We start from the raw sequence: 27,020 nt of genomic DNA, 5'->3' as shown, positions 1-27,020 counted from the left end.
ACACACATCTCCTCCCCCTTGGGGACAGCGGCTGCTTAATTTACAGCGCCCGGCAGGACTCCGGGCACACAGCGTGCGCAGCGGCAGCAGAGGGGAACAGGCCACGAACCGGGGTCCTACGCCCCATCTCCTGGCGGCCACGCGCGGAGAGGACACCGACGGGGATGGAGCCAGAATGCCTAATCCAGAAGGCGGCGGAGATAAAAATTCAATCCCAGCACAACGAGAGCCTTGTCTGCTTGGCAAAGCATAGAGCCCGCAGGAAGGAAACGGGTTAGATGCGTTCACCGCTCGCAGGCTGAGTCAGCCGTGCACCGCCACGACGAGGAGCAGGCGCAATCTCCGAGGAGCCCATTTCCCAATCCTGGGATTGCTGGATTCTTCCCGACTTATCCGTGGGGTTTCAGACAGCTCTCCTACACACCCAGGCATTTCAGCCAAGCTCTGCGACTTGCTGGGGAAAACCGGGAGCACGATGACTTTGCACTGTGCCGAGGCGCACGGCACAGAGAGCAGTGGGCTCTGGGAGCGCAGCCAGCACTCGCCTGTGGGTTAGCGGTTGAACGAGGTGCTCGACACGCATCGGGGAACCGAAATCTTTTCGGCACCTGGAAGAGGAACCTCCTGCCCCACGGCAAGGCACGGTCCTGCCCGCTGGTTGCTGTCACATCGATAGTGCCGACTCAGCCAGGCTCACGAGCACCCAGCCCTGACCGCAGTGCCCTGGGCTGCGCCGCCCCCCCGGAGCTGCCGTTTCGGGAAGCATCCCCTTGCACCCTCTTCCCAGGGCCAAGGGGGCGCGGGGAGGCGCACGTGCCCTGCACGGGACGGCAGCGGGCAGCCCGAGCTGACCAAAGCCCCACTGAACGACCACCCGCAGCGGGCTCGGGAACTTATCCCAAAGGTGCACCCAAAATCCCCGCGAGCCGGTTGCAGCCCCGGGTTCAGCACCTGCACAAGGCGCCACAGCACTGTGCTCACTGGCGTTCGTCTCCTGGAGGAAGGCGCCGGGCAGGGGCTTCCCCACGCGCGGCACAGCGGGGCCCTCGCTGAGGATTCCCCCGGCAGCGCCACGTGAGGAAGCCAACGCAAAAGGTTGCTCTGCAGATGTCCCGCGTGCCCAGTACCCCTCCGAGGCCGGCGCATTCACCTCCAAAACCCGCAGGGATGCTCCCTCTTCCTCCAAGAGCCAGGATCCCTTCCGCCCAAGGACTCTGCCCCTCGTTCCCTCCCAGCCCCGTCTCTCCCCGCTCAGCTCAGCCACAGGAAACGCCAGGAGCTAACGGGGATGTTATTGCAGCCCTCCGGCGGCCGGGGTCCCCTCCGCCCTCCCCAGTGAGGAGGCGGCCGAGCACAGCCCCTCGCGGTGCCTTCCCAAAGCACCCCGCGGGGAAGCGAGCGGCCTCGCTCGGACCGCACCACCACCAGCACCACAGCCCCGCGTCCTCCTGCCCTCCAAGGGCCCCGCGGTGGAACGGCTCCGTCCGTGGGCACCTCCTGACCCCTGGGCAAGCCGCCAGCTCCCGCCTCCACCCTGTCCCCCAGCGCTGAGCTCCAGAGAAGGACCGTGGCTCTGGGGACACCGCGGAGCAGCTGCTTTGCACCATTTTTTTTTTCCCCCTTAGCTTGCCCCTGCTTATCAGCCGTTGTTTCTGCGAGGGGAAGTCCCCCCGTCCCAGGACGGGTGCAGCGCTGCTGCCGCTGCTTGCCGGCTCTGCCGAGGAGCGCGGTGCCCACAGCTGGCCAGTGACAGACCCGTGCCGGACCCCGGCACCCTCTGGGCACATCATGGCCTCGGGCACGGGCGGCTCCAGGCTCGTAAGGAGCCGGCTCCTACCAGGGCGGTGCCAGGCAGGCAGGACGAGGGCAGCGCCGGGGCGGAGGCATCGCCCCACCCTGCCTTGCAGCCAGCCCCAAAACCAGCCCTGGGTCGCTAAGACCCCCCCCAGACGAGCCTCCCTCGCTAAGTGAGAAAGCATCTGTGCTCCTCTCCCCAGCCCTTCTCTCTGCCAGGTTCCTGGGGAGTGAGTCACTCCTGCAAAGCTATATCGAGACAGTTTGGCTTCTCCCCACGTCCACACCTTGCCAATCACACAGGACTGCAAGGCTCATCCTACTCCGGCTGCGAGAGCCAGAGACACAAAAGCTGTCCCGGCTCGAAGCCGTCCCTTCACCAGCGGCCCCGTGCCCCCGCCACCGACAGCCATGCCACCCGCACCTCCCTCCTGGCCCAGGGATGCCGAAAAGCCGAGGCTGCGCCCGTCCTGTGCCAGGCAGGAGGCAGCCGGCAGCTGTGCGTCAAGTACGGGCTGGTGGCAAAGAGGAACCAATTAACTCGAAAGCCTCGCCAGCTCTCCTCCAGGAAGAGGCGGCTCTGGGTGCCAAGGCCTTTGAGGAACGGGGAAGACTTGGGTGGTTTGCCCTCCGTCGGCCCAACTGGTTCCTGACACAGGAGGAAGTGCACGAACAGCCGACAGGGCAGGAGCAGCCCCGGCACCTTCCCGCACCGCGCTCAGGAGCGGAGCACAAACGGGGGCCGGGATGCCGAGGACGAGGTCGGAAGCAACGAGGTCGCTTTGGCATCGACGAGGAGGCAGCGCCTTGGTTCCACCCCAGAAACGGGCAGCGCTGCTGAGGATGCTCCGCGCCCCCCCCCAGCACCGGCACACGTCACCGAAGAAGGAGCAGGCGGGACAGGAGCCGCGGCCGTGCCGCTCCCGCAGGGATCACAGCGCTACGTGGGCACGCGGCGCGCAGGAACGGCAGAGACGCGGCGAGAGCGGAGCGCGGGGCCACATCACGGGCCAGCACCCTGCCCTCAGCACCCCACAGACACCCCCTGCCCACATCTCCGTGGAGCTGGGCAGGCTCCCCCCAGTCAGCCCCGTTCCCTCGCGTGGCAAAGGCAGCGCCAGCCCCCCCGGCCACCCCCAACAGTCCCCTGGACCCAGCCCGGCTCCCCGCAAACCCGTCCCTGCCCAGGGAGACGGCACCTGCGTGCACAAGACCCAGACCACGGAGGGGAAAGGGCTGCACCGGAACACCTCGGCCGCCCTTAACCACAGGTATCCCCAGAGCAGCACTGGGACCCGGGGAGCACGCCGCCGCCCCGGCAGATGGGAAGAGCGCTCCAGCAGATCAGAGCCGCGCGCCGCTGCCCTTTGTCCCGCTGGAAGAGCTCCTCCACCATCCCCGCCGGCTGGACTTTGTCTCCCCTCTCTCCTGCAGCCAAAGACAGGAACAAATTAACATTTTCAGCGTCACAACCCGAGCGAGCGGCTTCGGGGGTCGCAAAGCGAGGCAGCCCCGCCGCTGCACTGCCGGGGGCGGAGGGGGGGGCTGGGGTTTTGAAACCTCCTCCCCAAGCCCCATCCCCAGACCGGGGGAGCTCTTGCCCACGGAGCTCCAAAGGACCCCGTGCCAGCTGCACGTGGCTTTGTGGGGTCGGCAAGGCACAGCACCCCGCGGCAGGAGCCCACCGCCAGCCACCCGGTGAGGGGGCGTTCCCGTGCTGGCTTTCGCCCCGTTCCAAGTCATCGGGGTGGAGGAGAGAGAGGATGGAGGAACTTCCCTCGAGCTCATCATCGCTGCTGCAGCCTCGTTTCCAAAGGCAACGCAGCTTATGCAATGACTGATGCCTGTCCCTCCCGCCCCCACCAACTTCGGGATCCGCCGGCTGCTTCGAACCCTGGCCGTGGGGGGGGGGGGGGGGATGACGCCTCCGAGGTGCCCCCGAAAAGGGGAGAGGCCGAGCAGCAAACCCCGGCGCGCTCTCTGCCTGCGGGGAGAGGGCGGCTCGGTGCCAGCGGCTCCAGCAACCCCGCACGGGTGTCAGCGGAGAGGGGGACACGAGCGGCATCGCCGCCGCCTCCCTCTGAGGGACGCGATTTGGGTGCCTGGAGCTCCAGCGGGGGGGGTGGGGGAGGCCAGGGCCTCCAGCCCCCCCCGCCAACACCGGCCATGGGTTGGACGCTGCCGTCTCCGCCACGGCACCGAGCACCAGCGGCTTCGCGCCGAGGTGGGTGCTAAAAGGGGGCAGCGAAAGCTTCCCCCAAATCCCCCCATCGATAAATTGGGCTCCAGGCTGCCGCCTTCGCCAGGCCCTTCCCATCTGGGCTAGAGGGAACCCGTCAGCGGAAAGCTGTGCGAGCCAACTCAAAACCCCAAATCTCCGGGCTTTTAAGGGGGGAAAAAAAAACAAAAAAAAAACCAAAAAATCAGGCTCCCGCCCCACGCATTAAAACGTCTCCAGGAACTTCTCCGCCGGCGGCTCCCCGCTGGCCGGGGCTGCCAGCTCCGAGCCCCCGGTACGGCGCGGCGAGGCTGCAGAAGAAGGGTGCGAGCAGATCAATCCCGGCAGGGGCCAGACGTGCGCAGCCTGAAAAGGAGCCGCTCGGTGCGGGGCCACCGGCCGGCCCCGTTACCGGCCCCGTTACCGGCCCCGTTACGCAAGGGCCGGGGGGGCCGCGCTGTCACCGCAGGGCAGCCGCTGCCGCTCGCAGAGGGAAAATGGGGGCGGTGGGGGGGTGTCAGGGGAATAAAAGCGGGGGGAGCTGAGGGAAGTTACCGGGGGGGGGGCCGGGAAGGAGGGGAGGCCGCCTGCTGCAGGAACTGGGGGGTCCCTTTATTTTCTCCGCAGAAGCGGGGACCCGCGGGGCCGCTCTGCTTTGTCGCAGCGGGGCCGCCGGGGGAAGCGCCGCGACTGCAGCGGCCGGGACCGGCCCCAGCCCCGCTTCGGCCCCGGTCCCGGTCCCGGTCTCGACCCCAGCCCCGGTCCCGACCCCAGCCCCGGCCCCGCTCCTGTCCCGGCCCCCCGCGCCCCCCCCGGGTCCTGAGGGCGCCGCCAGCGGCCCGGGCCCGAGCGCAGCCCCCGCGGCGGAGCCCCCCCGGCCCCAGCCCCGGTCCCGGCCCCGGCCCCGGTCCCGGTCCCGGTCCCGGCCCCAGCCCCGCGCCCCCGGTCCCGGCGGGCGGCTCCGCTCCGCAGCGCGGCGGCGGCGAGGGCCGGGGCCCCCGCGGCGGGAGCGCTCCGCAGCCCCCGGGGGAGCCGCGGCGGGGCCGAACCGGGCCACAGCGGGCCGAACCGGGCCGCCCCGAGCCGTACCGGGCCGCCCCGGGCCGCGCCGCCCCCCGCGGCCCCGCACTCACCTTCGAGGGCGCGGGCGGCAGGGGCGGCCAGCAGGGCCAGCAGGCACCCAGCGAGGGGCAGCAGCAGCGGCCCCATGCCGGCGGCTCCCGGTTCCTCACGCCGTGCTGCCCGCGGGGCGGCGCGTCCCGGGCCCGCGCACCGACATCCGCGGAGGGAGGGGGCGCGGGAGGGCGGGGGCGGGCAGGGGAGGGCCGGGCCGGGCCGGGCGGGACGGGGGGGCCGGGCCGGGACTGGGGGGGGGGGGGTCGGGGGAGAACCGGGACCCTCCGGCCCTGGGCGGCGGCGGCGCCGGGGGCTGCGGGGCGGGGGCGGGGGCGGGGGGGGCTGCGCGCGCCGCCGCCGGGGGATGGAGCGCGCGCCGCCGCCCGCCTGACGTCACCGGGCTCGGGCCGCCGCGCGGGGGGGGGGGGAGGGGGGAAGGGGGGAGGAGGGGGGGGGGAGGAGGGGGGGGGGGTCCTACGCGGCGGGCACGCATGCGCGGGAGGTGCCGGGGCTGCGCCCCCCCGGCGGGGCGGGGGTGGAGGGGGGGCAGGTACCGGGATGGGGGTTGGGGAGGGGGGCGGATGGGGGGGAGTAGGGGGCGGGGAGGGGGATGGTATGGGAATAGTGGGGGGGGGGGGGATGGGGGGGGATGGGCATGGGGATGGGGTGGGCATGATACGGGGATGGGGATGGGGATGGGGATGGGGTGGGCATGATACGGGGATGGGGATGGGTATAGTATGGTAAGGTGTGGTATGGGAATAGGTATGGGCTTAGGTATAGGTATGGTATCGGTATGGGTATGGGTATGGTGTAGGTATGGGAATTGGTATGGGCATGGTATGGTATGGGAATAGGTACGGGCAGAGGTATAGGTATGGTATCGGTGTGGGTATGGGTATGGTATGGGAATAGGTATGGGTATAGTATGGGGATAGGTATGGGCATGATACGGGTATGGGGATGGGGATGGGGATGGGGATGGGTATACTATGGTATGGGAATAGGTATGGGCTTAGGTGTGGTATCAGTATAGGTAGGGGCTTGTTGTAGGTATGGGAATGGGTATGGGCATGGTATGGAGTGGGAACGGGTATGGATAGAGGTACGGTCATGGTGAGGGGATGGGTATGGACATGGTGTAGGTTTGGTATAGCTATGGTATGGGCATGTGTAGGTATGGACATGGGTATGGTATCAGCAGGGGCATGGGTATGGGGGACAGGGGCATGGTGTAGGGACGCACATGGTATGGGCACGGTACCAGTGCTGCCCGCTGCCCCCACCCCGCAGCATGAGGCCGTGGCCCCAGGCCGTGACCCCCAGCCCGGGGTCCCGGCAGCGGGGTCCCGCGGGGGCCAGGCCATATTTTGCTTGTCCAATGTTGGGTCCTGAGCGCGTGGCTCACGGTCGGAGCCGTGCTCGGGCTCAGCGCCAGCTCCTGGCAGGGGGATGCGCCGTGAGCCCACCTGGGGGGGGGCCACGGGCAGCGGCTCCGGCCCCAAACAGCCACGGCATTCCTCTCACCTCACCCAAACATCCTTTTCTCCAAAGGGAACGTCTCATCCCTGCCCCGGATGTTTGTTAGCAAGAGTCTCCGTCACCGTGATCTGCGTTTTGGGCCGGTCGGGGCGGCAGCCGCGCTGCCGGTATTTGCAATGCTGCCGAGGCCCCGGGGACCCACCCAGGCTGTGGGGCTGGGGGCAGCGCGGACCCCCCAGCCCCACTGACAGCGGGGCTGCCCCAGCCCCGTCCCTCCTTCATCGGCTGCACGTGCGTTCCTTCAGCACCCCCTGGGCAGCGCCCCATCCCTCCACGAGCACCGCGGCCGTGGCTCTGATGTCAGAGCCAGCGCCGTGACGTCAGAGCCAGCGCCGTGACGTCATTCTCCTCACCGTGCCGCTGCCGCACGGGGCTGAGTCTGGGTGCCACGGGGGCCAGGGCAGCACCAGGCACCCACCCTGCGGCCTCTCTGTGGCAGGAGCCACCCGCGCCCCCCCCCCGGATGACGTCAGCAGCCACAACGATGACGTCACACGCCTGCCCCCCCCCAGGGAGGCAATGCCGGCAGCGGTCTTGGGGGGAAGGCGGACGGGAGCCAGCCGGGAGGGGCCCATCCGAGGTAGTGCCGTGCCAGATGTTTGGGACCAAGGTCCAGATGTGCCTGGGACGCCGTCCCCGCAGAGGGGACAGCGGTGCCTGGGAGGGGGGCACGGCACAAAGGGCCGCTCCGCGCCACGCAGCCCAGGCCCCGCGGGTTGCGCAAACCCCTGCGAGCGGAGGTGGCCGGGACAGCAGGGCCATGGCCACGCTCTCGCCAGGATTCCTCCCACGTGCCCAGCGCCGGTTCCCATGCGCTCAGCACCGGCGGCTTCGTTCAGGGCCCCCCTGCGGCTCCCAAGCCGGGCGGGGGAAGCCCGGTGCCCCCCTACACCCCCAGAGCGGGCAGCCCGGGGGGGGGTCCTGCTGCTGGAGGGAGGCCGAGGAGGGGGGTGCCACAGCAGGGCCCCCCGGTCGCTGACGGTCCCAACGCCCCGGTGAAACGTGGGCTCCGTGCTGCGGCCACGTCTGGCCGCGTCCCCCCGAGGGGGGCTGTGTGCCCCCCGGCCCCCCAGGGACACAGCTCTGCCCCACGCCGCCCCGGCCCCACGCACGCCGCGGGAGGCCTGCAGGAGGGCATCGGGGGGGGGGGGGGGGGGGCGAGGAGCGGCGGGGACGAACGCGGAGTCCCGGCCCCCGAGGGCGCTGCCACCGGTGCCCGGGGCAGGGGGCACGGCCGGGCCTTGCGCTCGGTTCCCCGGGGGACCGAGGAGCCGTTTGCCCGAAGCACGGCGTGTCCCGGGGGGTCCCGTCCCAGCAGCGGGGGGGGGGCAGCCCCCCAGGTGTCCCCCCCCCCAGCAGCCCCCACCCGGGGCCTCGGGCACCCCGGGGCCGGTAACGGGGCCCTGCGGCGGGACCCCGGTGCGGCAGCGCCCCCTGGCGGCCCCGGGGCGGCTCCGCACCGAGCGGGGGGGGTGGAACCGAGCGGCCCACGGGGCGCAAACGGCCCCCGGCGCACCGGGACCCCCCCCGGGCGGGGACAGCCCCCGGGCCTCGCTCACGTCCCCGGGCAGCTCCCGGGCCCGGCCGCGGGCCTCAAGCCCCGGGACGCGGCTGCAAACCGGGGCCAGGCCCCGGGCCCGTTGAGCAGCAAAGCGCCGCCGAACGGGTGCGCGGCTCGGGGGGGGGGGGCCCGGTTCCCGGTTCCCGGTTCGGGGGGGGGGGGGGGGGGGCGGTGGGCTGCACGGTGGCGGAGCCCCGGTATGGAGCAGGTCGGGGGGGGCAGCGCGATGTGGGGCAGGTGCGGGGCGGCCCTTCGGGGGGGGGGGGGGCACAGAAACGGCTCCGCAGCGGGACCGGAGGCGGGGGGGGGGGAAACTGCGGGGACCGGGGGGGGAACGTGGGGACCCGGGGGGGAGAACGGCGGGGAGCCGGGGGGGGAGCGGGGCCGGGGCCGGCGGGGCCCCCCCGCGCACCCCCGCGCGTCTCCTCCCTCTTCCTGGCGCTCGGCGCTTTCCGCCGGAGCGGGGCCAGCCCCGGGAGCCCGGCCCGGCCGCGCCCGCAGCCGCAGCCCGCGCCGCCATGGAGTGAGGGGCCCCGCGGCCCGGCCCGGCCCGGAGCGGCGGCTCCGCGAGGTAACGGCACCGAGCACGGGGCGGGAGGGACGGGACGGGGGAACCGGGGGCGGGGGGGGAGCGGGGGGGGGCCGCCGGCACCGCGGGCCCGGGGGCACCGGGAGGGGCCGGGCCCGAACGGGAAGGGGCGAGCGCGGCTCGGGACCCCCCGGGATGGCGGCGGGACCGGGGCCGTGGAAGCCCCGGGCCGGAAGGAGGCGGCGGGGGCCGGGCCCGGTGAAGGGGGAAGTCGGCGGCTGGCTGCGGGGCCTGTGCCCGGCGGGACGCGGCCCGGTAACGGGGCCTTCCCCGGGCCGATAACGGGGGCAGGGAGGGAGCGGGGCCGGGCGGCAGCGCCCTCCGGTAAGTCCCCGCTTCCCGGGGGGGGGGGGGACGGGGGGGACGGGGGGGCCCAGGCTGCGGCCTGGGAGCGGGGTAACGGGGCCTGGGGGGGGGCTGCCCCGGCCCCCACCGCCCCGGCTCGGTGCCCGCACGCCGTGCAGCTCCGGTTGCCCGCCGCAGGCAGCGGGGCTGGCAGCAGGCCCCGGGGTGCGGGGCAGCGCCCGCGGGACCCATCCTGCGGCCGCTGGGCCCCCGGCACCGTCCGGAGCGGGGCCTGGCGCACGGAGCGGGGCTCCCCGCGGGAAAACCCAGCGGCTTTTCAGCCCCCGGCGTCAGGAGAGGCGGCCGCGGCGGCTGCTGCTGGGCTCCGCAGGTGCCTGCCCGCGTCAGGGGGGCAGGACGGCGAAGCGGGGGCCTGCAGAGCCCCCCCCGGGGTGAGCCCGCCGGAGCCCAGCCCGCTGCTCGTGCAGACGGGGACGGACAGCAGTGCCGGGGTCCCTGCGGGCTCTTGGCAGCCCCAAAGCAGCTGGAAGCCCGGCCCGTGCTTGGCGGGGCTGCCGGGCCCAAAGTCCAACGCGGGCGGCTACCAACGGCGCGTATGGACCGGGCCGCTGGCACCCTGTCTCGGGGCGAAGGGTGCGTGAGGCAAAGCGAAAGCGCCTGAGCGCAGCCCGGGGCACCTGGCAGGCGCCTCTGGGGGCAAGGGCTGCGGCAGGTCCCCAGGGGTGGGAGCTGAGGGCCTGATCCTGCCCGGATTCCCCGCGCTGTGAGTCACACCGGGGCTGGGTCAGCTGGGGAAAGCCGTGCTCTTCTCCGTCCGAACCAGGAGGGCTTTCGCTGCGGGAGGGCAGGGGGCTCCGGCCAGTCCGTGCCACCGCGCGGCCTCCGCAGCATCCTCTGCGCCGTGTCCCATCGGTGCCGGGACCGAGGTCCCGCATCCTCACCTTGGACAGCGAACGCTGGCAGCGTTTGCCTCCCCGGCGGCACGGGGAAACTGAGGCGTGTCGAAGGCGGTGACAGCAGCAGGCTGCGTCCCCATGGGGACGTGGGAGGGAGGCTGCTGGCAGAGCCAGGTGTCCTGAACTTCAAGCACTGGAAAATCTGAGCGTCTGTCCCTGAGGAAGTCCCAGGGAAATCTCCGCTGCACCTTGCGGAGGGCAGCGGGCCGCGCGTGCCTGCCAGCCACCGGCTCCGTCCCCAGCCGGCCCTCGGCAGGGCCTGGCCCCATGGGGGGCGTGTGCTGGGGGACTGGGGGGCGGAGGGGAGCCGGATCCCTCGGGGGGTCCCTCACAGCCCCGTTTCCCCTCGCACAGCGCAGAGGTGGCACCAGGAGGTGGGCGCTGCTCTCACGAGGCGCCGGTGGTGGATGGGTGGCAGCGGCGAGGCGCTTGTCAGCTCTCACGTCGGGGACGTGGGCTCAGCTTCCCACCGCCCGCAGAGCGAGCAGAAAGCCCGTGCTGGGCAGCGGGGAGGTCAGCGATCCCCCTTCGGTGCCAGGGCCCGTCCCGCCTGACCTCCTGGCACCGCGTCCCTGCTGCCACCAAGGCCGAAGCCCGGCGGGGTGGGGAGGTAGGAAGAGGGGGCTCGGGGCGGAGCTGCCCCCCTGCGCCATATCCTGCCCCGCCATTGAGCCGGAGGCGCCTCGAGGCCGCGGGGTTTTCCCAGGCAGCAGCTCCCAGCCCCGCACGCGAACGGCCCAGCCCCACGGGAGGGGGGGCCCTGTCCGGGGCTGCCTCCACCCGGTTCCTTTTCGGGGGGCACGGAGCCCCGCCAGCGGGGGATTTGTGCATCTGCGGCGGCGTGGGCACGCTGCCCACGGAGCTGGGAGCTGCGCCCGTCGGCACGGGCGAGCTGCGGGGCTGGCTGCTTCGCCCAGGGGACGAGGCAGCGTCCCCGACCCGCAGGAGGGGTGGCCTCGTCCGGAGGCCTGGGTCCGCGTCCTGGGGCCTGCCGCAGTGCTTCCTCTTCTCGGCGCTGCAGATACGTTGATAGGGCAAACACCACGTGGCCCGCCAAGCGCCAGCTGGTACTGCAAAGTGCAGGAAACCGGGGCGCTGGGCACGCCGGCCCTTCTCAAGGAAACCTCAGCCCCAGCCGGGGTACTGTTACAGGAGCACGGGCTTGGCAGGGGAAGGCTGTTGTGCAGAAGGAGCAGAGGAGGCAAACACGGAGTTATGGAAACTGCAGCGAGGACGGGAAGGAAGCGTGGCACGGCTGGGCCGGAGGAGCTGCAGCGATTGACGCCAGGAGGGGACGGGGCCGTCCCCTGCCGCGAGCTCCTCCAAGCCGGCCCTGGGCTGGTGGGGACGAGGAGGAGCGCGGCGTCTCCTGCAGCCTCGCAGCAAATTCAGGCATGCCCAGCTCACGCTCCACGTTGTTGCGTACAAGCCGGCGGCTGCCTCCCGGCGCTAAGCAGAAATACAGGTTTTAACGAGGAAGGGGGACGGGGATCGGGCCTCCGAGGATCACAGGATGGGGGACTGCGCTTTTCTCCTGTCTCCAGTCCCTCCGTACCAGCAGCTCTGACCTCTCCTGGTCCCTGCCTTGCAGGGTCCCTGGGGGGTGGTGAGGGGAAGCAGCAGCCGCCGGTGGGTTTCCCCGGCCGAGCGAGCTGTGGAAAGGCCCCGGCCCCAGCTGCAGCAGGTGCCCTGAGCGGGGCCGAGCTGCCTGGTGAGCGCTGGGTACGTTTCCCCAGCCGCTGATCCCTGCAGGGTCCGTCGATCCCCGCAGTAAATCATCGGGGTGGGTTCGTGCCAGCGGAGTCGGGAGCAAATTCGCTGCCGGGAGGCCCAGGCACGGCACGCAGCGGGGCTGCTCCTCCGATCGGTGCGGGATCCCGGGGGCTCGAGCACCTCGGGGGCTCCCCTTGCCCGGCCCCAGCGCGTCCCGGCCCCAGGAGCGAAGGCGGGGGCGAGCGGCCTCGCTTGGCGGCCGGCAGCGGGCCGCGGTTGTTTTGCACTCCCTGCAATGTTGCCCTAGTGACGTTGGCTCCCTTCCCTCCGCATGGTTTCTCAGAGTCTCCGGCGGCTCCACCTCCTCCCTGCGCCTCGGCTCTTGCCGCGCGGCGAGGACCCGCTGGGGAGAGCAGGCGGCCGCGGGCGCACGTGACGCCTCCCCCTTGCTCGGCTGTTCGCTCTCAGCCCCGGCGAGACGCGCTGGCCCGCGTCCCGCAGGCCTCCCGGTCCTCCGAGGGCCGGAGCCTCGCGTCCTGCTGCAGGATCCGGCCTCCACCCCGGCCGGGCGAGGGGCAGCCAGGAGCGAGGTGCGTCCGGGCCGGGCGGCGCGTCGGCTCCTCGCCCCGGCGAGGGGTGGCGCGGAGGGGAGCTGGCTCTGCGGCGGGGCCGCGGGATGGAGGACGCGAGGGTGGCGGGGAGGAAGGGAGCAGGATCTTGGGAAGCGGCCCGGGAGGCTGGGCTGCAGAGGCGGGGTGAGGTCCGCAGGCTTTAGGCGCTGCTGGAGGGCGCAGGGTGCGTCTGTGCCAGGGAGGCGCCGCTGGGGTTGCGAAGCCCAGCTTGGGGGTGGTGGGACCCCCCAGGTCTTCCCCGTGGGGTTTCCTGTCTCGAGTCATCGGGCCCTCTCCTTGCTTTCCACGGAATCTGGAGACCGGTTTGTGGGGTGGCTGAGGCATGCCCTGGGAAGTCGTTTTCCTTGGGTGGGGGTGGCTGGGGAGGTTTCGGGGAGCAGCTCGGCCACCTCGCCTCTGCAGGGCTGGGGGTCAGGGCTGTGTCTTGTTCCTGAAAGCACCGCGGCAGGGCCGTTTCAGCAGGTGCTGGGGCTTCACGCTCTTCTTGCTCCTGGCGGCTTTGCCATCTCTCCTGCGCCGGGCTCAGCAGCGCTGCCTGCCGCCCCGTGTGTCCCTGTGCCCGCGGAGCAGGCCCAGGGATTCCCCAGAATTGCAGGAAACCGAGGCACGAGTGGGCTGCCAGCCTGCCAGGATTGCCCAAGAGGGATGATCAGGGATGGGTGCTTCCTGCTCCTCCTCTCCGCGCAGCCCCGGCCGTGCCAAGCAGCAGGTTCAGACGGCGGAGGGACGGGGCAGCAGTGCTCGAAGGAGCCTTCGGGACCGGGGGACGGACCCGTTCGCACGCGGCCCCAGCCCAGCCGTGCGGAGGACAGGGTTGTGGGGTGCCCGCAGCGCCCCCCTTCTCCCCGTTCACCTCCCGTTTCCCTGCAGGTAACGGTTCCCAAGATGTCCCTCTGGAACATCGTCTCCCACATGCCGCCGGAGGAGTTCAGCAGCCTCTTCGCAGAGTTCCCCCGCAGCCTGCGCTGCCTCCTGGCCGACTGGCTGGAGAACCAGCCCTGGTGAGTCCCTGGCTACCCCGCGGAGCTCTGCCCTGCCCCTCACCGCTCCCGCGCGCCCGGGATGGGGCCGGGGAGCATCCAGCTGCCCGCAGAGAGGGCTGAGCCCCCAGCCAAGGGGGCCCCAGCCTGGCCAGTGCCCGAACGTGTGGGTGCTGGTACCGGGCTCCGTCCACGGCCCCAGGTGAGGTAAGTGAGGGCGCCCCGTGCATCCGCGCGGGAGCAAGAGGAGATGGGGCCGGAGATGGATGCGCTGACGGTGCAGCTCGTGGTGGGTCTGAGCGCCCCGATCTGCATGGGAAGGGAGCTGGGCAGAGGGTGCAGCGTCAGGTGAGGCTGGTCGGGGTCTGTCGGTGCCCTCAGCACCCTAGCAGGGTCTGGACTGGCTCAGTGCTGCGTTCGCAGTGGCGATAACCGTGGGCGCAGCCTGGCCAGCACCCCTGGTTTGTGCCCAGAACACAGAAATAGCAGCAGGTTAATTAGCAGCGTCACGGTCTCACCCAGGCGTCCCCGGGAGCGGCCTCAGGAGCTGCTTCTCCTCCGCACAGCGTGGTGACCAGGTTGCAAACGGGCAGGAAATTGGACACGAAGGGGCTTGGCCACATGTAGCCCCCGGGGCTGCGCCGCAGCAGCGGGCGAGGGGCTGCTCCCTCCCGCGGGGGGGGAGCGCGGCGGAGGGTGGGTGGCAGCTGGGTGTGCGTGTGGGAGAGGTTTCAGGAGGTGACGTCCTCTGCGACGAACCTCGTGATCTCGCTCAGGGCGCCGTTCAGCCTCGCTCGCAGCTGTGGGGTAGCAAATTTCCCCCAGGAGTCCAGCCGGCGCTGGGTGACGTGCCGGGACAGCGGAAGCACCGGCGTCCCCTTCCTCCCTGGTGCGTGCTCGCGGGGAGGGCGGAGGCTTCGTGCCCACCCGGCCTTCTCCCCTTCTCCCCAGGGAGTTCATCAATGGCTCCGACGCCTTCTGCACCAGCATGGCCAGCGGGATGCTCTCGGCCATGCTGGAGAAGCTCCGCAGTGCCGCCGGCAGCGATGGGCAGCAGTGCCAGATCCTCCAGCAAGTCAGCAACATCGAGGTGCGCGGGGGGGGCGGGCGCGGGGCCCCGAGGGCCGTGTCCCGCCGGGACGGCAGCAAGCAGCCACGGGAGGCAGGGTTGTTGTCCTGCCTTGGGTTTGCTGCATCAAACGCCGCCGAAGGGGCCGATGCTCTGAGCCCGTCCCCTCTCGAGGCCGGAGCCGTCCGTGACTCGTGCGGACTCGGTGCCGGCGGTGGGGTTTTGTGGGTGCTTCGGCAGGACGGGGGAGCTCATCCGTGCCCCGGGGCCAGCCCCCAGCTCGCCACGGCACTCAGGCCCTTCGTGGCCACGATTCCCCCCTGCACGCCGGGTGCCGCAGCTTCCCCTCGTGGGCCGCGTCCCTGCAGCCCCTTGGTGCCCAGGAGCTGCCCCCGCGGGGAACCCCCGAGCACATTGGCACTCGTGCAGCCTCCTGGCCGCACGTTCCCCATTTTCTGCTTGAGCGTTCGATTTCTCCTTCCTCCATGCGGTGTTTTGTGCCGTGTTTCCTCCTGCTGCGTGTGCATGTGTACACTGGGTTTCTTTTTCTGGGCTCTTTCTCTGTTTACTGAGACCTCTGTGAATTGCTCTCTGTCTCTCTTCCTCCCTCTGTGATTGCAGATTAACCCCTCTACTCTCTCTCCTGCCAGTGGAGCTCTTAGAGTAAGGGCGGAACGGTGCTCGCGCCCAGAGCCCGGTTCTGGTTGAAAACCCTGCTTTTTTGGTAATATACAACATTTGGGAAGGGGTCAGTTGTAGTCATAACTTCTGGGGAACTGGGTGACTTTCATGAACAGTGTTGCTGCTGGCTTTTGAAAATATGCAGATGCTTCGGCTTTTTTTTTTTTTTTTTCCTTCCAATTCAAGTTACTCAAGAAGAGCCTCCCTCCTCCCATTGTTCCTCATCCCGTAACAGCAAACCCTTTTCCCTTCCAAGCCATTTGTTGTGGGAGTGCGCTGGGTGGGAACACGGGCTGCGGGCGGCGGGAGCTGGGTGCTCTTGCTCAAGACAAACGTGGCCAAGGAAGCAGCCGGGGCGGGCACGGCCCCTCTCCGGGGGGCGCGGGTGCTTCGGGATGGGGCCGCGACGCAGCGAGGGTGCAGCTCCAGGCTGCCACAGCGTCTCGGGAGACCAAACCCAGGGCTTCGGTCCCCTAAACCCCGGTGCTGGCAGGGCTGGCGCTGGTGCGGGGCCGCCGGCACCGCGTCGGACGTGGGGTGGGCGCAGGGGGCCAGGGGCGAGTCGCGGAGCTGCCGCCCGGCCCGCAGGGGAAGCCGCCCAGCGCGCCGTCCAGCGGTTCGCCGTTGCTGTTTAGGGAAGTAGCTAATTTGGGAAATGTGCGAAGGCCCGGAGGAGCTGGCGCAGGGTGCGGGGAGCTGGAGCCAGACGGGAAATTCCTCTCCCTGGGCTTGGTGGAAAGCGCTGATTCACCCGGGCCAGGGGTGGCCGGGAACGTCTTCGCCAGGTGTAGGGCTGCTGCCTCTTGAGGGGATGCCTACAGAAACAAGGAGTTGGGGTTGGCGTTGGGGTTTCATCTAAAATTGCTTCGTGTTTTTCATGCACGGTTTAAAACCGGAAAGGTTTTAAAGGTTTTTAAAATTTTTTTTAAGTTTTTACGGTTTTAAACTGGTTGTAAAGCTGGAAATTGGTTATGTCACAGCCGCGCGTCAGCTGCGGTCTCTTCCGCGTGTCTGGCCGTGAAACCGCAGAGATCGGCTCAGCGCCCTTCGCGTTGGGCTGGGGGCCCGAAACACGTGAGCGGGATGGGCTGGGGGTGGCGGGGCACGCGTCCCGTCCTAACACCCAGGGCCTTGCTCCCCCCAGAGCGCGTACCGGCGGGACCCGCTGCGGCTGGTGGCCGTCCTGAAGGCGATCCTGGAGGGCGAGAAGGCCGCCGTGCTCAAGAGGGTGCGTGGCTCCTGCCCCCCGCCGGGGCAACCCATGGCCGGGCCGTCCCCGGACCCCGCTCACCCCCCTCTCCTCACCCCAGGACCGCCACCTGCCCCTCAGCTTCCACCGGCGGCAGGAAGAGCTCAAGTTCAGCCTGGGCCTGCAGCGGCTGCAGCACCGCGTCCGCGAGGTCCAGGCGCTGCGGGAGCGCAGCTCGCAGCTGCGGGACGGCTCCGCAGGTGAGGGGTCGGGGCGGGATGGGTCCGGCCGCGGGGCGTTGCGTGGGTCTGCCGTGGGGCGCGGCGGAGAGCGGCGTGCCCCGGGGCGCCGGCAGCGCCATGCGGGTGCAGTCCGGCGCTAACGGGGCCGCCCCGCTCCGTCCTCCCCAGCCTCTCTGCCGCTGAACCCACAGCTGAAGACAGAACCGAAAGCCCCGGAGAGCGTGAGTGGGGCTGGGGCAGCGGGGCAAGGCGGAAATCCTGCGGGGGGGGGACAGGGCTGAGGGGCACGAAGCAGCTCAGGGGGCACGGGGCCGGTGCAGGGCTGCGGGCTGTGCCAGGGACGCGGTGCCATGCAGAGCCCCGTGGCTCGTGCTGCCCCCCAGGAGCTGCCCACCCTGATCCTGGAGGCCACGAAAGAGCTGGAGGTGGCCAAGCAGCAGGTCCTGAAGAGGATCCAGATTTGGAAGAGGCAGCAGCAGCTGGCGGGGAACGGAGCGCTCTTCGAGGAGAACCTAGCACCGCTGCAGAAGAGGTGGGGTGGCCATAGGGGACCCGCAGCAACCCTCCTGCCCTGTCTTCTCCCCCGGGAACAGGGGCCCTGCTGGCCTGAGGGGCTCCGGGACTGCTGTGGCCCCGTTTCGGCTCAGGGCGCCCTTTCCCCGCGGTTTCCTCGCAGGTGTGAGAGCCTGGTCGAGGTTTATTTCCAGCTGCACCAGCAGGTGATGGCGGCGAGCGCAGAGCTGGGGCCCGAGCTGCTGCCCCGGCTCCTGGAGCGCTTCAACGAGGTTTTATCCAGCCTGGTCAAGAGGTAATGGACAGGGAGGGCGCCGCGGGGGCAGAGGGCGGATCTGCAGAGGCTGGTGGCAGAGCTGGCTGCCCTCGTCACCGTTGTCACCCCTTGTTCCCCCAGCTCCTTCCTGGTGGAGAAACAGCCCCCGCAGGTGCTGAAGACCCAGACCAAGTTCCAGGCGAGCGTCCGGTTCCTGCTGGGCCCCCAGCTGCTGAAGGCGTCCGCCAAGCCCTACATGGTGCGGGCTGACATGGTGACGGAGAAGCAGGCGCGGGAGCTGGCGCTCAGCGCCTACGGCAACACCCTGAGGTGAGCGGCCGGCCAGCGCGAGGGCGAGGGGGCTGCGCCCCCGCTGCGCTGCCCTGACCCCCGCCTCTGCCCAGCGAGAGCACGGGGGAGATCATGCACAACGTGGTGGCCCTGGAGACCAACCCCACCAGCGGGACCTGCTGCGCCAACTTCAAGAACGTGGTGAGTGCTGCTGGCCAGGGACAGGCTCGGGGCTGCGCCGGGATGTTGGGAGGACCCCGGGAGGGCTTTGTGGGGGTCTCGGGGCTGTTGGTCGCCTGGGGGTGACGCTTGGCTCTCCCCTCCCTAGCTGCTGAAGAAAATAAAGCGCTGCGAGCGGAAGGGGTCCGAGTCGGTGACGGAGGAGAAATGCGCCGTCCTGTTCAGCACCACCGTGGCCCTGAGCCCCAGCAACCTCACGGTGCACCTCCAGGTACCGGCCCCTCTCCTCGGCAGCACCGAGCCTCCCTCAGGCACCGGGGTCCTGCCACCCCTCGCGGCCCTGGTCCGGGCTAGGATGGCCCCGGGGCGGCCTCAGGGCTGTGGGACGCTGAGCCCGGGCTGAGGGGAGGGCGCTCCGTGCCCAGGTCCTGTCTCTGCCCATCGTGGTCATCGTCCACGGGAACCAGGACAACAACGCCAAAGCCACGGTGCTGTGGGACAACGCCTTCTCGGAGATCGTGAGTGCCGCGAGCGAGGGCTGTGGGGAGGGGCTGGGGCGAGGGAGGACCTGCCGGGGTGCCAGGGCTGGATCCGGCTCCAGGACGAGGAGACTCCGGGGCTGGGCCGGGGCGGTGGGCGATGTCCCGATGCGGTCTCAACGCTGTCCTGATGCTGTCTGGCCCCGCCGCAGGACCGCGTGCCCTTTGTGGTGGCCGAGCGGGTGCCGTGGGAGAAGATGTGCGATACTCTGAACCTGAAGTTCATGGCAGAGGTGCAGACCACCAAGGGGCTTCTCAAGGAGCACTACTTCTTCCTGGCCCAGAAGATCTTCAATGACCACAGTGCCAGCCTGGAGGACTTCCAGAGCCGCAGCGTCTCCTGGGCCCAGTTCAACAAGGTTACCGGGAGGGCTGGCCAGGGTGGGCAGGGGCCAGCATGGCCCTGGGGAGCCTCACAGCCCTCTCGTTCCCCAGGAGATCCTGCCCGGCCGGGGATTCACCTTCTGGCAGTGGTTTGACGGAGTCCTCGACCTCACCAAGAGATGCCTCAAAAGTTACTGGTCAGACAGGTGGGTGCCGGGGGGGCCGAGTGGGGTGTTCATGGACCAGGCGCAGGGAGTACTGGGTCCCGTCCTGGCACTGGCACGCTGTCCGCCTGTCCTTTCCTCCAGGCTCATCATCGGCTTCATCAGCAAGCAGTACGTCTGCAAGCTCCTGAGCACAGAGCCTGACGGCACCTTCCTGCTCCGCTTCAGTGACTCGGAGATCGGGGGCGTCACCATTGCTCACGTCATCCGGGGCAAGGACGGTGAGACGGGGCCACGGGGGCTGCTGCCAGCACCGCGAAGGGGAGAGCGAGGTCACCGCGGCGCGGGGGCGCCGTGCGTTACGGGGGGCAGGCAGTGGAGCCCCGGCCCGTGTCACCCGCAGGCTCCAGCCAGGTGGAGAACATCCAGCCCTTCTCTGCCAAGGACCTGTCCATCCGATCCCTTGGCGACCGCATCCGGGACCTGGGGCAGCTCCGCAACCTCTACCCCAACACCCCCAAGGACCAGGCGTTCGGCAGCCACTACAACAGTGAGTGGTGGGAGCAGAGGGGCCCCGGCCTCGGGGCTGCCCCGGCTGCAAGGCTGGGGGGAGGAGCAGGGGGGGCTGCGAGGGGGGCAGAGGGATTTGGGTCCCGGGTCCTGCTGGCCCCAGGGGCTGCCAAGGCTGGCGCTGCGTCGTCCCGCGCGCGGCGGTGGCTCGCAGCTGCTTCTCCTCTCCCCGCAGAAGAGCAGACGGGCAAGGACGGCCGCGGCTACGTCTCCACCGCCATCAAGATGACGGTGGAAAGCGAGAGGTGGGTGGGTGCAGGAGGCTGTCGGCGAGCCCCGGTGGAGGCGTGTGCATGGGCAGACGATAGCGGCCAGCCTGAGCATCGCTGCTGGGCACGGGGATTTCTGTCTGGGGGAAAGGGGGAAATGGGGAGGTGCTCGTGAGCGAGGAATCCCCCCCCCGGGGAGCCCGAGCCGCAGCGGAGCCCAGCTCCACGCAAATCCCCCCCCCCGATGTCAGCGCCCCCAGCGAGTGCTGGCTTGCACGCACGCCCCTTTGTAGACGGGACCTTGCGGTGCAGGAGTCCTGCCTGTGCTGAGGGGGTCGGTGCGCTTCTGCAGGGACCAGCTGCCCCAGAGCACTGCAGGGGGAGGCCCCGAGCCCCCCCAGGCTCAGATGTTCAGCCTGCCCGTGCTGCAGCCCGAGCTGCGCCCCGAGAACCTGCAGTCGGTGCTCAGCCCCATCTGGTGAGTGCCTGCCCAGGGGCAGGGGCAGCTCCCCGGGCACGTGCTGGGAGGGGAGGGGGCTGCCCTGGAGAACGCCCTCACCTGCTGACCCTCCCCCCTCCGTCTGCACTCGCAGCCCCCCTGCTCCCTTCTGCTCCCAGTCCATGTCCAGCTACCCCACGGGTGAGAGCAACATGAACATGATGGTCCCCGAGGGCATCGGGTCCTCCTTCCCCAGGTAGGAGCAGTGCCACGATTGGGGTGGGGACGGGTTGGACCCCCCACCTCCCCCCGGCACAGCTGGGCCGTGTTTCCCCCCCCCCCACGCCTAAAACGCTCCTGCTCCTCCCCACAGCACCTCACCGATGCTCTCATCGTCCCTGGTCATGGACCCTGCGCTGCCCCGCTGCCAAGACCTTGCCTTCAGGAACCCTATGTAAGAGCTGGCGCGTGGCTGGAGGGGGGGGCACCCTGCCCTGCCCCCCTTCCCCGGGTCCCAGGGCATGCACAGATGGGGGAGCGGGGACCGCCCCCAGCTGACCAGTGCTCCCAGTGCTCAGCCCAACTGGTGCTGCCCATGAGGAGATGCACCCCAGCCCCTAAACCAAGCAATTCTCCCCTGCGTCCTGGGGCTGCCAAGCGCCCTGGGGGCAGGGAGGTGCCCCCTCCATCGGCCCCCTCTCCCCCCTTTGCCCCCCAGGAGCTTTATGACCAACCAGTACATGCCCGGGGAGGCCTCCCAGCTGCTGCCCGGAGGCCCCTCGCCGGAGCCACGGGATGAGGAGATGCCCGAGCTGGCCCCGTTCGCGCCGATGGACGCGCCGCTGCAGAGCTCCCCAAGGTGGTAAGCACGGGGGGGCCGCGGGGTGCCTGGGGGGGCTGCCCTGGGTCACGCTGCTCCCGCTCCCCCCCCCAGGATGGCGCCCAGCATGGACCTGCCGCCCGGCTCGGAGTTCGACCAGTTCCTACAGGAGATGTCCCTGGAGAGCCCCGCGCTGTGCCCCCCCTTCACGCCCCCCCTGCAGCGCAGCGGATACCCCAGCCCCAACGCTTCGTGCTGGGGGCTGGGGGAGTCCCGGTGGGACGACAGCGTCCGGCCAGGGCACGCGTGAGGGGGCTGCGGGGGCCATGGGACTGTGAGCCCCGACGCAGCCTCGTCTGGGCTCCTGGACTTGACACCATTTGCGCCGGGGTGGAAGACTCTGGCAGGGGAGGGGAGGGAATTTTGCGGGGGGGGGCAGCACTTTGGGTGACACCCTGCCCCCCCCCCAACCTGTGTATACGCTGCACTTTGGAGCACGGAGCCGCTGCCTGCCCTTGCCGCTGCCAGCGGGGGCCCCGACCCGTGTGGGGGTGCCCCCGGCCTCGCCGCCGAGCTCGGTGCCCCCAGCCCACGCTGCCGGGCTCGGCCCCCCCGCGGGGGCCGGGATGAATCAGCTGCAGGGGCGAGAGGCGGCAGCGGGAACCGGGGGGGGCTGAACGCGCCAGCCCGGCGCTCGGCAGGGCCTCCAGCATCCCGAGGGATGGGGGGGGGACAGAGGGACCCCCCCTGCACCAGCCCAGCTGGGGGCCAAGCCCCTCGTCCACCCGGGACCGGCACCTGCCGTGGGGTTTGTGAGCTGCCCTGCGGCCCCCCCCCAGCCTGGAGGAGGGCCAAGGCGGGGAGAGGGGAGCCTGGGGGCGTGGGGGCAGGAAGATAAGCCATAAAATAAAGTTTTATTCCAAAATAACAAAATAAATAATCTACTGTACACGTTACAAAGGAAGAGTCGCTAATGCTCTAAAAAGACACCACACAGTCCTAACGGGGGGGGGGACCCGGGGGCTGGGCATGGCTTGCAGAAAAGGGGGGGGGGAGGGGGCAGCAAGGCCCCAGCGCCCATCAAACACCTTCTGCTTTGTGCTGGGGGGGGCTCCTGTGTGACCCCCCCCGGCACTCGGACCACGCGCAGACAAATTTTGGGGGGGCATACGGGGGGGGTGCGCGTGTGCTTGGGCATGTGCAGGGGGGGGCACCATCGTGGGGGCTGGGGGGGGGTGTATTTACAGGGGAGATGCATGCATGTGGGGGGGGGGGGCAAGGGGGGGGCTTGCAGTGCGTGCGCACGGAGTGCTCGCACGTGCTTGCTGCGGGGGCGCCGGCGGCTGGAGCGCGGGGGCGCTGCGGGGGCGCGCGGTGCTGCGCGCGCCGGCACCGCCGTGGGCGGCCGGGCTGACGTGGGAGCACGCGGCGGTGGTGGCGGGCGGGTACGGGGGGGGGGCCCTGTGTGGGGTCTGTACAGCGGGCTCAAGTCCATCGCGGGCTGCCCCAGCCCCGGCCCCTGGGGGGGGTGCGGCGGGGGGGCGAGGGTATTGCTGCTGCGGGGAGCGTCCCGCCGCGGCTGAGGTAACCAGAGCGTCCGTGCGGGAGGGGATGGGGATGGGGGGGGGGGGGCTGCGGCCGAGCCCCCTCCGGCACCTTGCGCCCACAGCACTGCTGGCACCCAGCCCCCTGCCCGTTATTGCTTCGTTAGTGGTGGCGGGGGGGCTGCGGGGCTCCCGCCGGGCGCCTCACTGCCGGCTGGTCTCCTGCTCCACCTTGATGGTGCCCCGGGGGGGCTCGGGGGGAGGCGGGGGGCCCCGCTCTGCCAGCCCGTCCTCGAACTCTGCGGGGAGAGGGGGGAGAGTCAGGGTACCACGGAAAGGGGGGGACGGCTCCCTCCGTCCCCACACGGGCCGCCCCCCCTCCCCCGAGTCCCCAGCCCCCTGACCCCCCCCTCCCACGTCCCCCAGGGGCTCACCTGGGCCCGGGGGCTTCCCCGGCAGGCAGGGGCTGAGCCGCCCCACGCGCTCGTGCGAGACCAGGCGGGCCAGGCGCAGCCCCTCGTCCATCAGCGTCTGCTGGAGGATGTGGCGGCTCCAGAGCCCGTGCGGGGGGAGGCCGAGGGGCACGTCAGGGGCCACGCCGGGCGGGGGCGTCAGCCGGGGACAGGCTACCGCTGCTGCAAAGAGAGGGGCGAGGGTCGGCGCTGGGGGCTGCGGGGTTCCGGCCACCACCTGCCCCCCCCCCCGGGTGCGCCAGTTGGAGCCCCCACTCACCCTGCAAGTGGCTGTCGAGGCTCTCCCCAGAGAGGCTGGCCGCATCCTCCTCCAGGCTGGCGCGGTACGGGGCCGCGTGGGGCTCCGGCCCCGCTGGCAGCTGCAGGGGCTCCGGGCGGCTCTGCTCGCCCACCTGCCGGGAACGTGCAGCTGAGCGCGGGGCACCGCAGCCGGGCCCTGTCCCTTTTGGGGGGGGGGGCGCACCACAGTGCAGCCCTCGCCCCTCGGCGCCTGGCCGAGCCGGCGCAGGCAGCCCTGAGCACGCCGCGTGGTCACACCCACGCGTGGGCGACCGCCTGCCCACGCTCGCAGGTGTGCACGCATGCACATGCACGCACACCCCCGTGCATGCGCGTGCACCCCCCCCCCACCTCCCCAGTGCCTGCACCCCGCCCCATGCATGGGGGCGTACACCCCGGGCACGCACCCACCTCCTGCTTGAGCCGCTTGGCCACGGTGGCTCCGCTCTCCTCGGGCTGCGTCCTGCGCGGGAGGGAGGAGAAAGGGCTGCGTCAGGCGCGGGGGCGGCCGCGCAGGGGCCCCGCGCCATGCATGCCCGCCCGGCCCCCCGCCACGCTCTGCGGGCAGCGCCAGCCGTGACGGCGGGCGTAGGAGGCCGCCCGGGCAGGGCGGTGCCGCGGGACGGCGCAGAGCGGGGCCTCGGCGCAGATGGAGCCCGGGGCGGGGGGGGGGTGAAAGCGAGGAGTGACCCGAGAGCGAAGGGAAAGCGGCAGCGCGGCCGCAGCAGCCAGCACGGCGCCGGCAGGGGCCTCTTGGGGGAAGGGTGCACGGGACGAGGCGCTCCCCCGTTGACCCCCAGCTGTATCCCCATCCCCACCCCAAGTGCTGTGCGTCCCGGCCGCCCCCTCCGCCCCCCCAGCACCTCCGAGGTCAGGCAGAAACAGCCTGAGCAAGGGAAAGGGGAACTTGGGGCCACGTGGCTGCGGGGGCTGCAGGCTCCCACCCCCGTCCGGAAGCACCGGTCGTGGTGCAGCTCCCACGAGGGCAGCCGGGGGCTGGGGAGGAAACCCCACATGTGGGCAGGGGGGTGACAGCCGCCCCCCTAGGCCCCCCTGGGGACACTGGGCTCACCTGGCCACCTTGAGCGAGGACAGGTAGGTGCTCTCCCGTGCGACCTGCCGCGAGAGCGAGAAGAGCTCGACGCGCCGCAGCAGCAGCGAGTTGTCCCGCAGGCAGAACTGGGCGGCCGCCTCGTTGATGATCAGCTGGGGGCAGAGGCCCGGGCGTCAGCAGGAACGGAGCCGGCGGCGCCAGCAGGACCCTCAGCAAATGGCACCACAGGCTCCGGGCAGGCAGAGACCGCCTGGACGGGAGGGGACCTCGGCTTCCTGCACCCCTGCGTGGTGGAGCCCCCACCCCGGCCTCCTACCTGGGACACAGCCAGCCCCAGAGCCACCCCAGCCCCCTCCCCATGCACCGGGGCCGGAGTTCCCCCGGTGCATTTGAGCCTGGACCCTCACCTCATGCAGGGTGAGCTGCTTGCCCTCACGGCGCCGGGCCTCGCCGCGACCGTAGATCGCGCTGTGCCGACGGATCTCCTCCTCCTTGTGCCGGTCTCCGTCCTCCAGCTGGAAGATGTGCCCCACGGCTTTGGCCAGCTTCTTGTTGAGCTTCATGAGCGCCCGCAGCTCGGCGTCGCCGCCCCGGGGGCAGCTCTGCAGGAGCCGCTCCACGCTCTCCGCCACAGTCTGCACCAGCTCCGGCTCCAACGCCTCGGCGCCCACCGGCTGCTCGCCGCTGCTCCCGCCTGGGGAGAAGGGGGGGCCCCCCGGCTCCTCGTCCCCGCCACCCTCCGACTCCGGGGTGCTCCTCCCTGGCCACGGCGGGGCCGCCGAGGGCGACAGCTTCTCCCCCGGCTCCGTGGGGCTGCGGGCCGGGGGCGTCCCTGTGCTGCTGCCCCCCTTGCCCGTGGCCTCGCTGGGGCTGGCGTGCCCGTTGCTGAGCGACTTGCGCCCGCCGGCCTCGGAGAGCTTGAAGAGGGGGATGCTGCTGACGGGCACGGCCGAGACGGGCTGGCTGAAGAGCCCCGGGTTGGAGGCCCACTCGCGCAGGGCCTTCTGGAGGCGGCGGACGTGCAGGGGCTTGGTGGCCATGCCCACCAGCGCCATGATCTCCAGGAACTCCTCCTCGCCCGCCTCGCAGAGCTGCTGCACGTCGTCCCCCCCTTGCTGGATGAAGGTCTCGTAGTAGCCCAGCAGGTTGGCGCGTTGCAGCACCCGGTACAGCTGCAGCTCCCCCAGCGTGCGGGGCACGGCCATGGCGAGCCTGTGGGACGGACAGCGTCACGCCGGGGCCAGGAGGGACAGACGGACACCCACGGCCCCCCCAGGTCAAGCTCGCAGGAGAAGCGCACCCCACACCCTTTGGCCCGGGTGCCTGGGGGTCCCCGCGATGGGGGCACACCCCAGAGGGAGGGGGCGCAGCGGGGCACTCCACAGACCCCACCAGGCCCCCCCTGCCCCTCGGGCCAGGTCAGACCCCATGGCCACGGCTCCCCAGACACGACGCAGACACGAGCGGGGCAGGGGCCAGGCCCGGGGGCACCCCCCACCCTCATTTTCCCTCCCGGGGCCGTGCCCAGCACCCCCCGGACCCCCCCTCCTGCCGCCAGCAGCCCCCCCAGGCCACCCGCGTGGGGCAGGACACGCACCCGGGGCTGTCCCAGCCCTCCCCATCCCCAGACCCCAGCGCCCCCTCCCTCCTCTACCGCTCCCCGACCCCCCCCCGCTCGCTCCGACCCTCCCGGTGCCCCGACCCCCCCCCCCCCCCCCCTTGCCCCCAGCCCCCTCCCGCCGCCCCCCGGTCGCTCACCGCGGGCTGGAGCCGGCTCCGGCCGCTACGCCCGTGCGCCCCGGGGAGAACCGCGGGGCATGGGCGGGGGCGCGGGGGCTCCGGGGGCCGCGCTCCGCTGCGGGCCGGGGATCCCGGGGGTGCCGGGAGCTCGGGGACCCGGGGGGAAGGGGGTGGGGGGGTGGGGGGGAGGCTCGGGGGTCCCGCAGCCGGGCCGTGCGCGCTCGCTCCGCCGCGCCGCGCCGCTTCTGCGCGCCGCCCACACGGGCGGTACCGTGAAATAGCAGCGGCCCCGGCTGCGCCGCGGCGTGGGAGGCCCCGGGGGCGGATCCCGCGGCTGCCGCCCCCGCTGAGCGCTGCGAGGGCGGCCGCGGCGGGGGGGCCGCGGGAGGGAGCCGCGGAACCGGCACCGGCACCCCCCAGGGACCGGGAGGGGAGGGGGGGGGGGGGGAACCGAAGGGACCGGCCGCGCCCAGGGCGCACGGTGGCACCGGGGGTCCCGCACCCCACGGAGAGCAGCGCGGGGACCCCCGGTAGCTCCCCGCCCGGGCCGCGGGGAACCGGTGGCGGCGGAGCAGCGGGGAACCGGGGCCGGCGTCCCGGGCGGGCGCTGCTCGGGGCGGCCGGTGCTCGCGGGGCGCACCCCGCACCCGGTGCCTGCCGCGCCCGGGGGACCCCCGCTGCGTCCGGAGGATGCGGGGGGTGCCCCCCCCTTCAGCCCCCCGGCCGGGGGTCCCGCAGGGCCGGCAGCAAGGCGGGGGGGGGGGCTACGCTCGCAGCATCTCCGGTTCCTGCGGCAACCGGGCGCGCCCCGGGGATGCTCCGGGGCGCTGCTGCCCCGTCCCGGCAGCCCCGCACCCACCCCCACCCCCCCGTGCCGGACCCGGCGGGGGGGGCCCGGTGCCGTCGGTAGGCTCCTGGGTGAACACCCCCGCGGGTCAGCCGCGGCTGCGGGTCCCGTCCCGGGGGGGGGGGGGAGATGGGGAGCGGAGGGAGAGGGTTTTGGGGGACTGGGGGGGGGAATCCTGCAGCCCCCCGCC

At 71.5% G+C, this 27,020-nt stretch overlaps 3 protein-coding genes across 13 annotated transcripts in view; 1 reads left to right on the top strand and 2 right to left on the bottom strand.

The window, feature by feature from the left end:
* LRP1 (LDL receptor related protein 1) overlaps window positions 1–5,364 on the bottom strand; it is an 89,438-nt gene extending 84,074 nt beyond the window's left edge. For 3 of the 4 annotated variants that reach the window (XM_083814522.1, XM_083814523.1, XM_083814524.1), the window contains exon 1: window positions 5,146–5,359. In XM_083814522.1, coding sequence (XP_083670648.1) covers window positions 5,146–5,221 — 76 coding nt within the window. In that variant the 5' untranslated portion in view covers window positions 5,222–5,359. Of the gene's footprint in view, window positions 1–5,145 lie in introns of all 4 variants that reach the window. The other variant, XR_014575828.1, reaches the window with a different exon arrangement.
* A 2,769-nt stretch (window positions 5,365–8,133) lies between these two features.
* On the top strand, window positions 8,134–21,853 carry STAT6 (signal transducer and activator of transcription 6). 8 transcript variants are annotated; one of them, XM_083814532.1, is made up of 22 exons: window positions 8,134–8,336; window positions 13,298–13,428; window positions 14,359–14,497; window positions 16,302–16,385; window positions 16,468–16,606; window positions 16,757–16,809; window positions 16,972–17,120; window positions 17,265–17,396; window positions 17,499–17,687; window positions 17,762–17,849; window positions 17,977–18,099; window positions 18,254–18,346; window positions 18,520–18,726; window positions 18,803–18,897; window positions 19,000–19,136; window positions 19,259–19,405; window positions 19,601–19,670; window positions 19,987–20,112; window positions 20,228–20,329; window positions 20,447–20,527; window positions 20,792–20,932; window positions 21,008–21,853. In XM_083814532.1, the coding sequence occupies exons 2-22, from the start codon at window positions 13,313–13,315 to the stop codon at window positions 21,201–21,203; spliced, it is 2,607 nt and encodes an 868-aa protein (XP_083670658.1). In that variant the 5' UTR covers window positions 8,134–8,336; window positions 13,298–13,312; the 3' UTR covers window positions 21,204–21,853. The 8 variants fall into 8 exon arrangements, with proteins under 8 accessions (XP_083670658.1, XP_083670656.1, XP_083670654.1 ...); XM_083814530.1 differs by having other exon boundaries at window positions 20,792–20,935; XM_083814528.1 differs by lacking the exon at window positions 8,134–8,336 and adding an exon at window positions 8,674–8,802 and having other exon boundaries at window positions 20,792–20,935.
* NAB2 (NGFI-A binding protein 2) lies at window positions 21,789–26,077 on the bottom strand. The gene is given in 8 exon segments (XM_083814535.1): window positions 21,789–22,736; window positions 22,872–23,072; window positions 23,170–23,302; window positions 23,601–23,652; window positions 24,262–24,395; window positions 24,651–25,455; window positions 26,002–26,033; window positions 26,036–26,077. Coding segments are annotated over 8 exon segments (1,479 nt in total). The 5' UTR covers window positions 26,063–26,077; the 3' UTR covers window positions 21,789–22,641.
* Between the last annotated feature and the right edge of the window lie 943 nt (window positions 26,078–27,020).

Source organism: Anser anser (assembly GCF_964211835.1).
Source record: "Anser anser genome assembly, chromosome: 30".
In the NCBI taxonomy this organism is placed as follows: Eukaryota; Metazoa; Chordata; class Aves; order Anseriformes; family Anatidae; genus Anser; species Anser anser.
The sequence above is the reverse complement of the archived record's forward strand: the minus strand, read 5'-3'. Positions and strand labels throughout refer to the sequence as shown.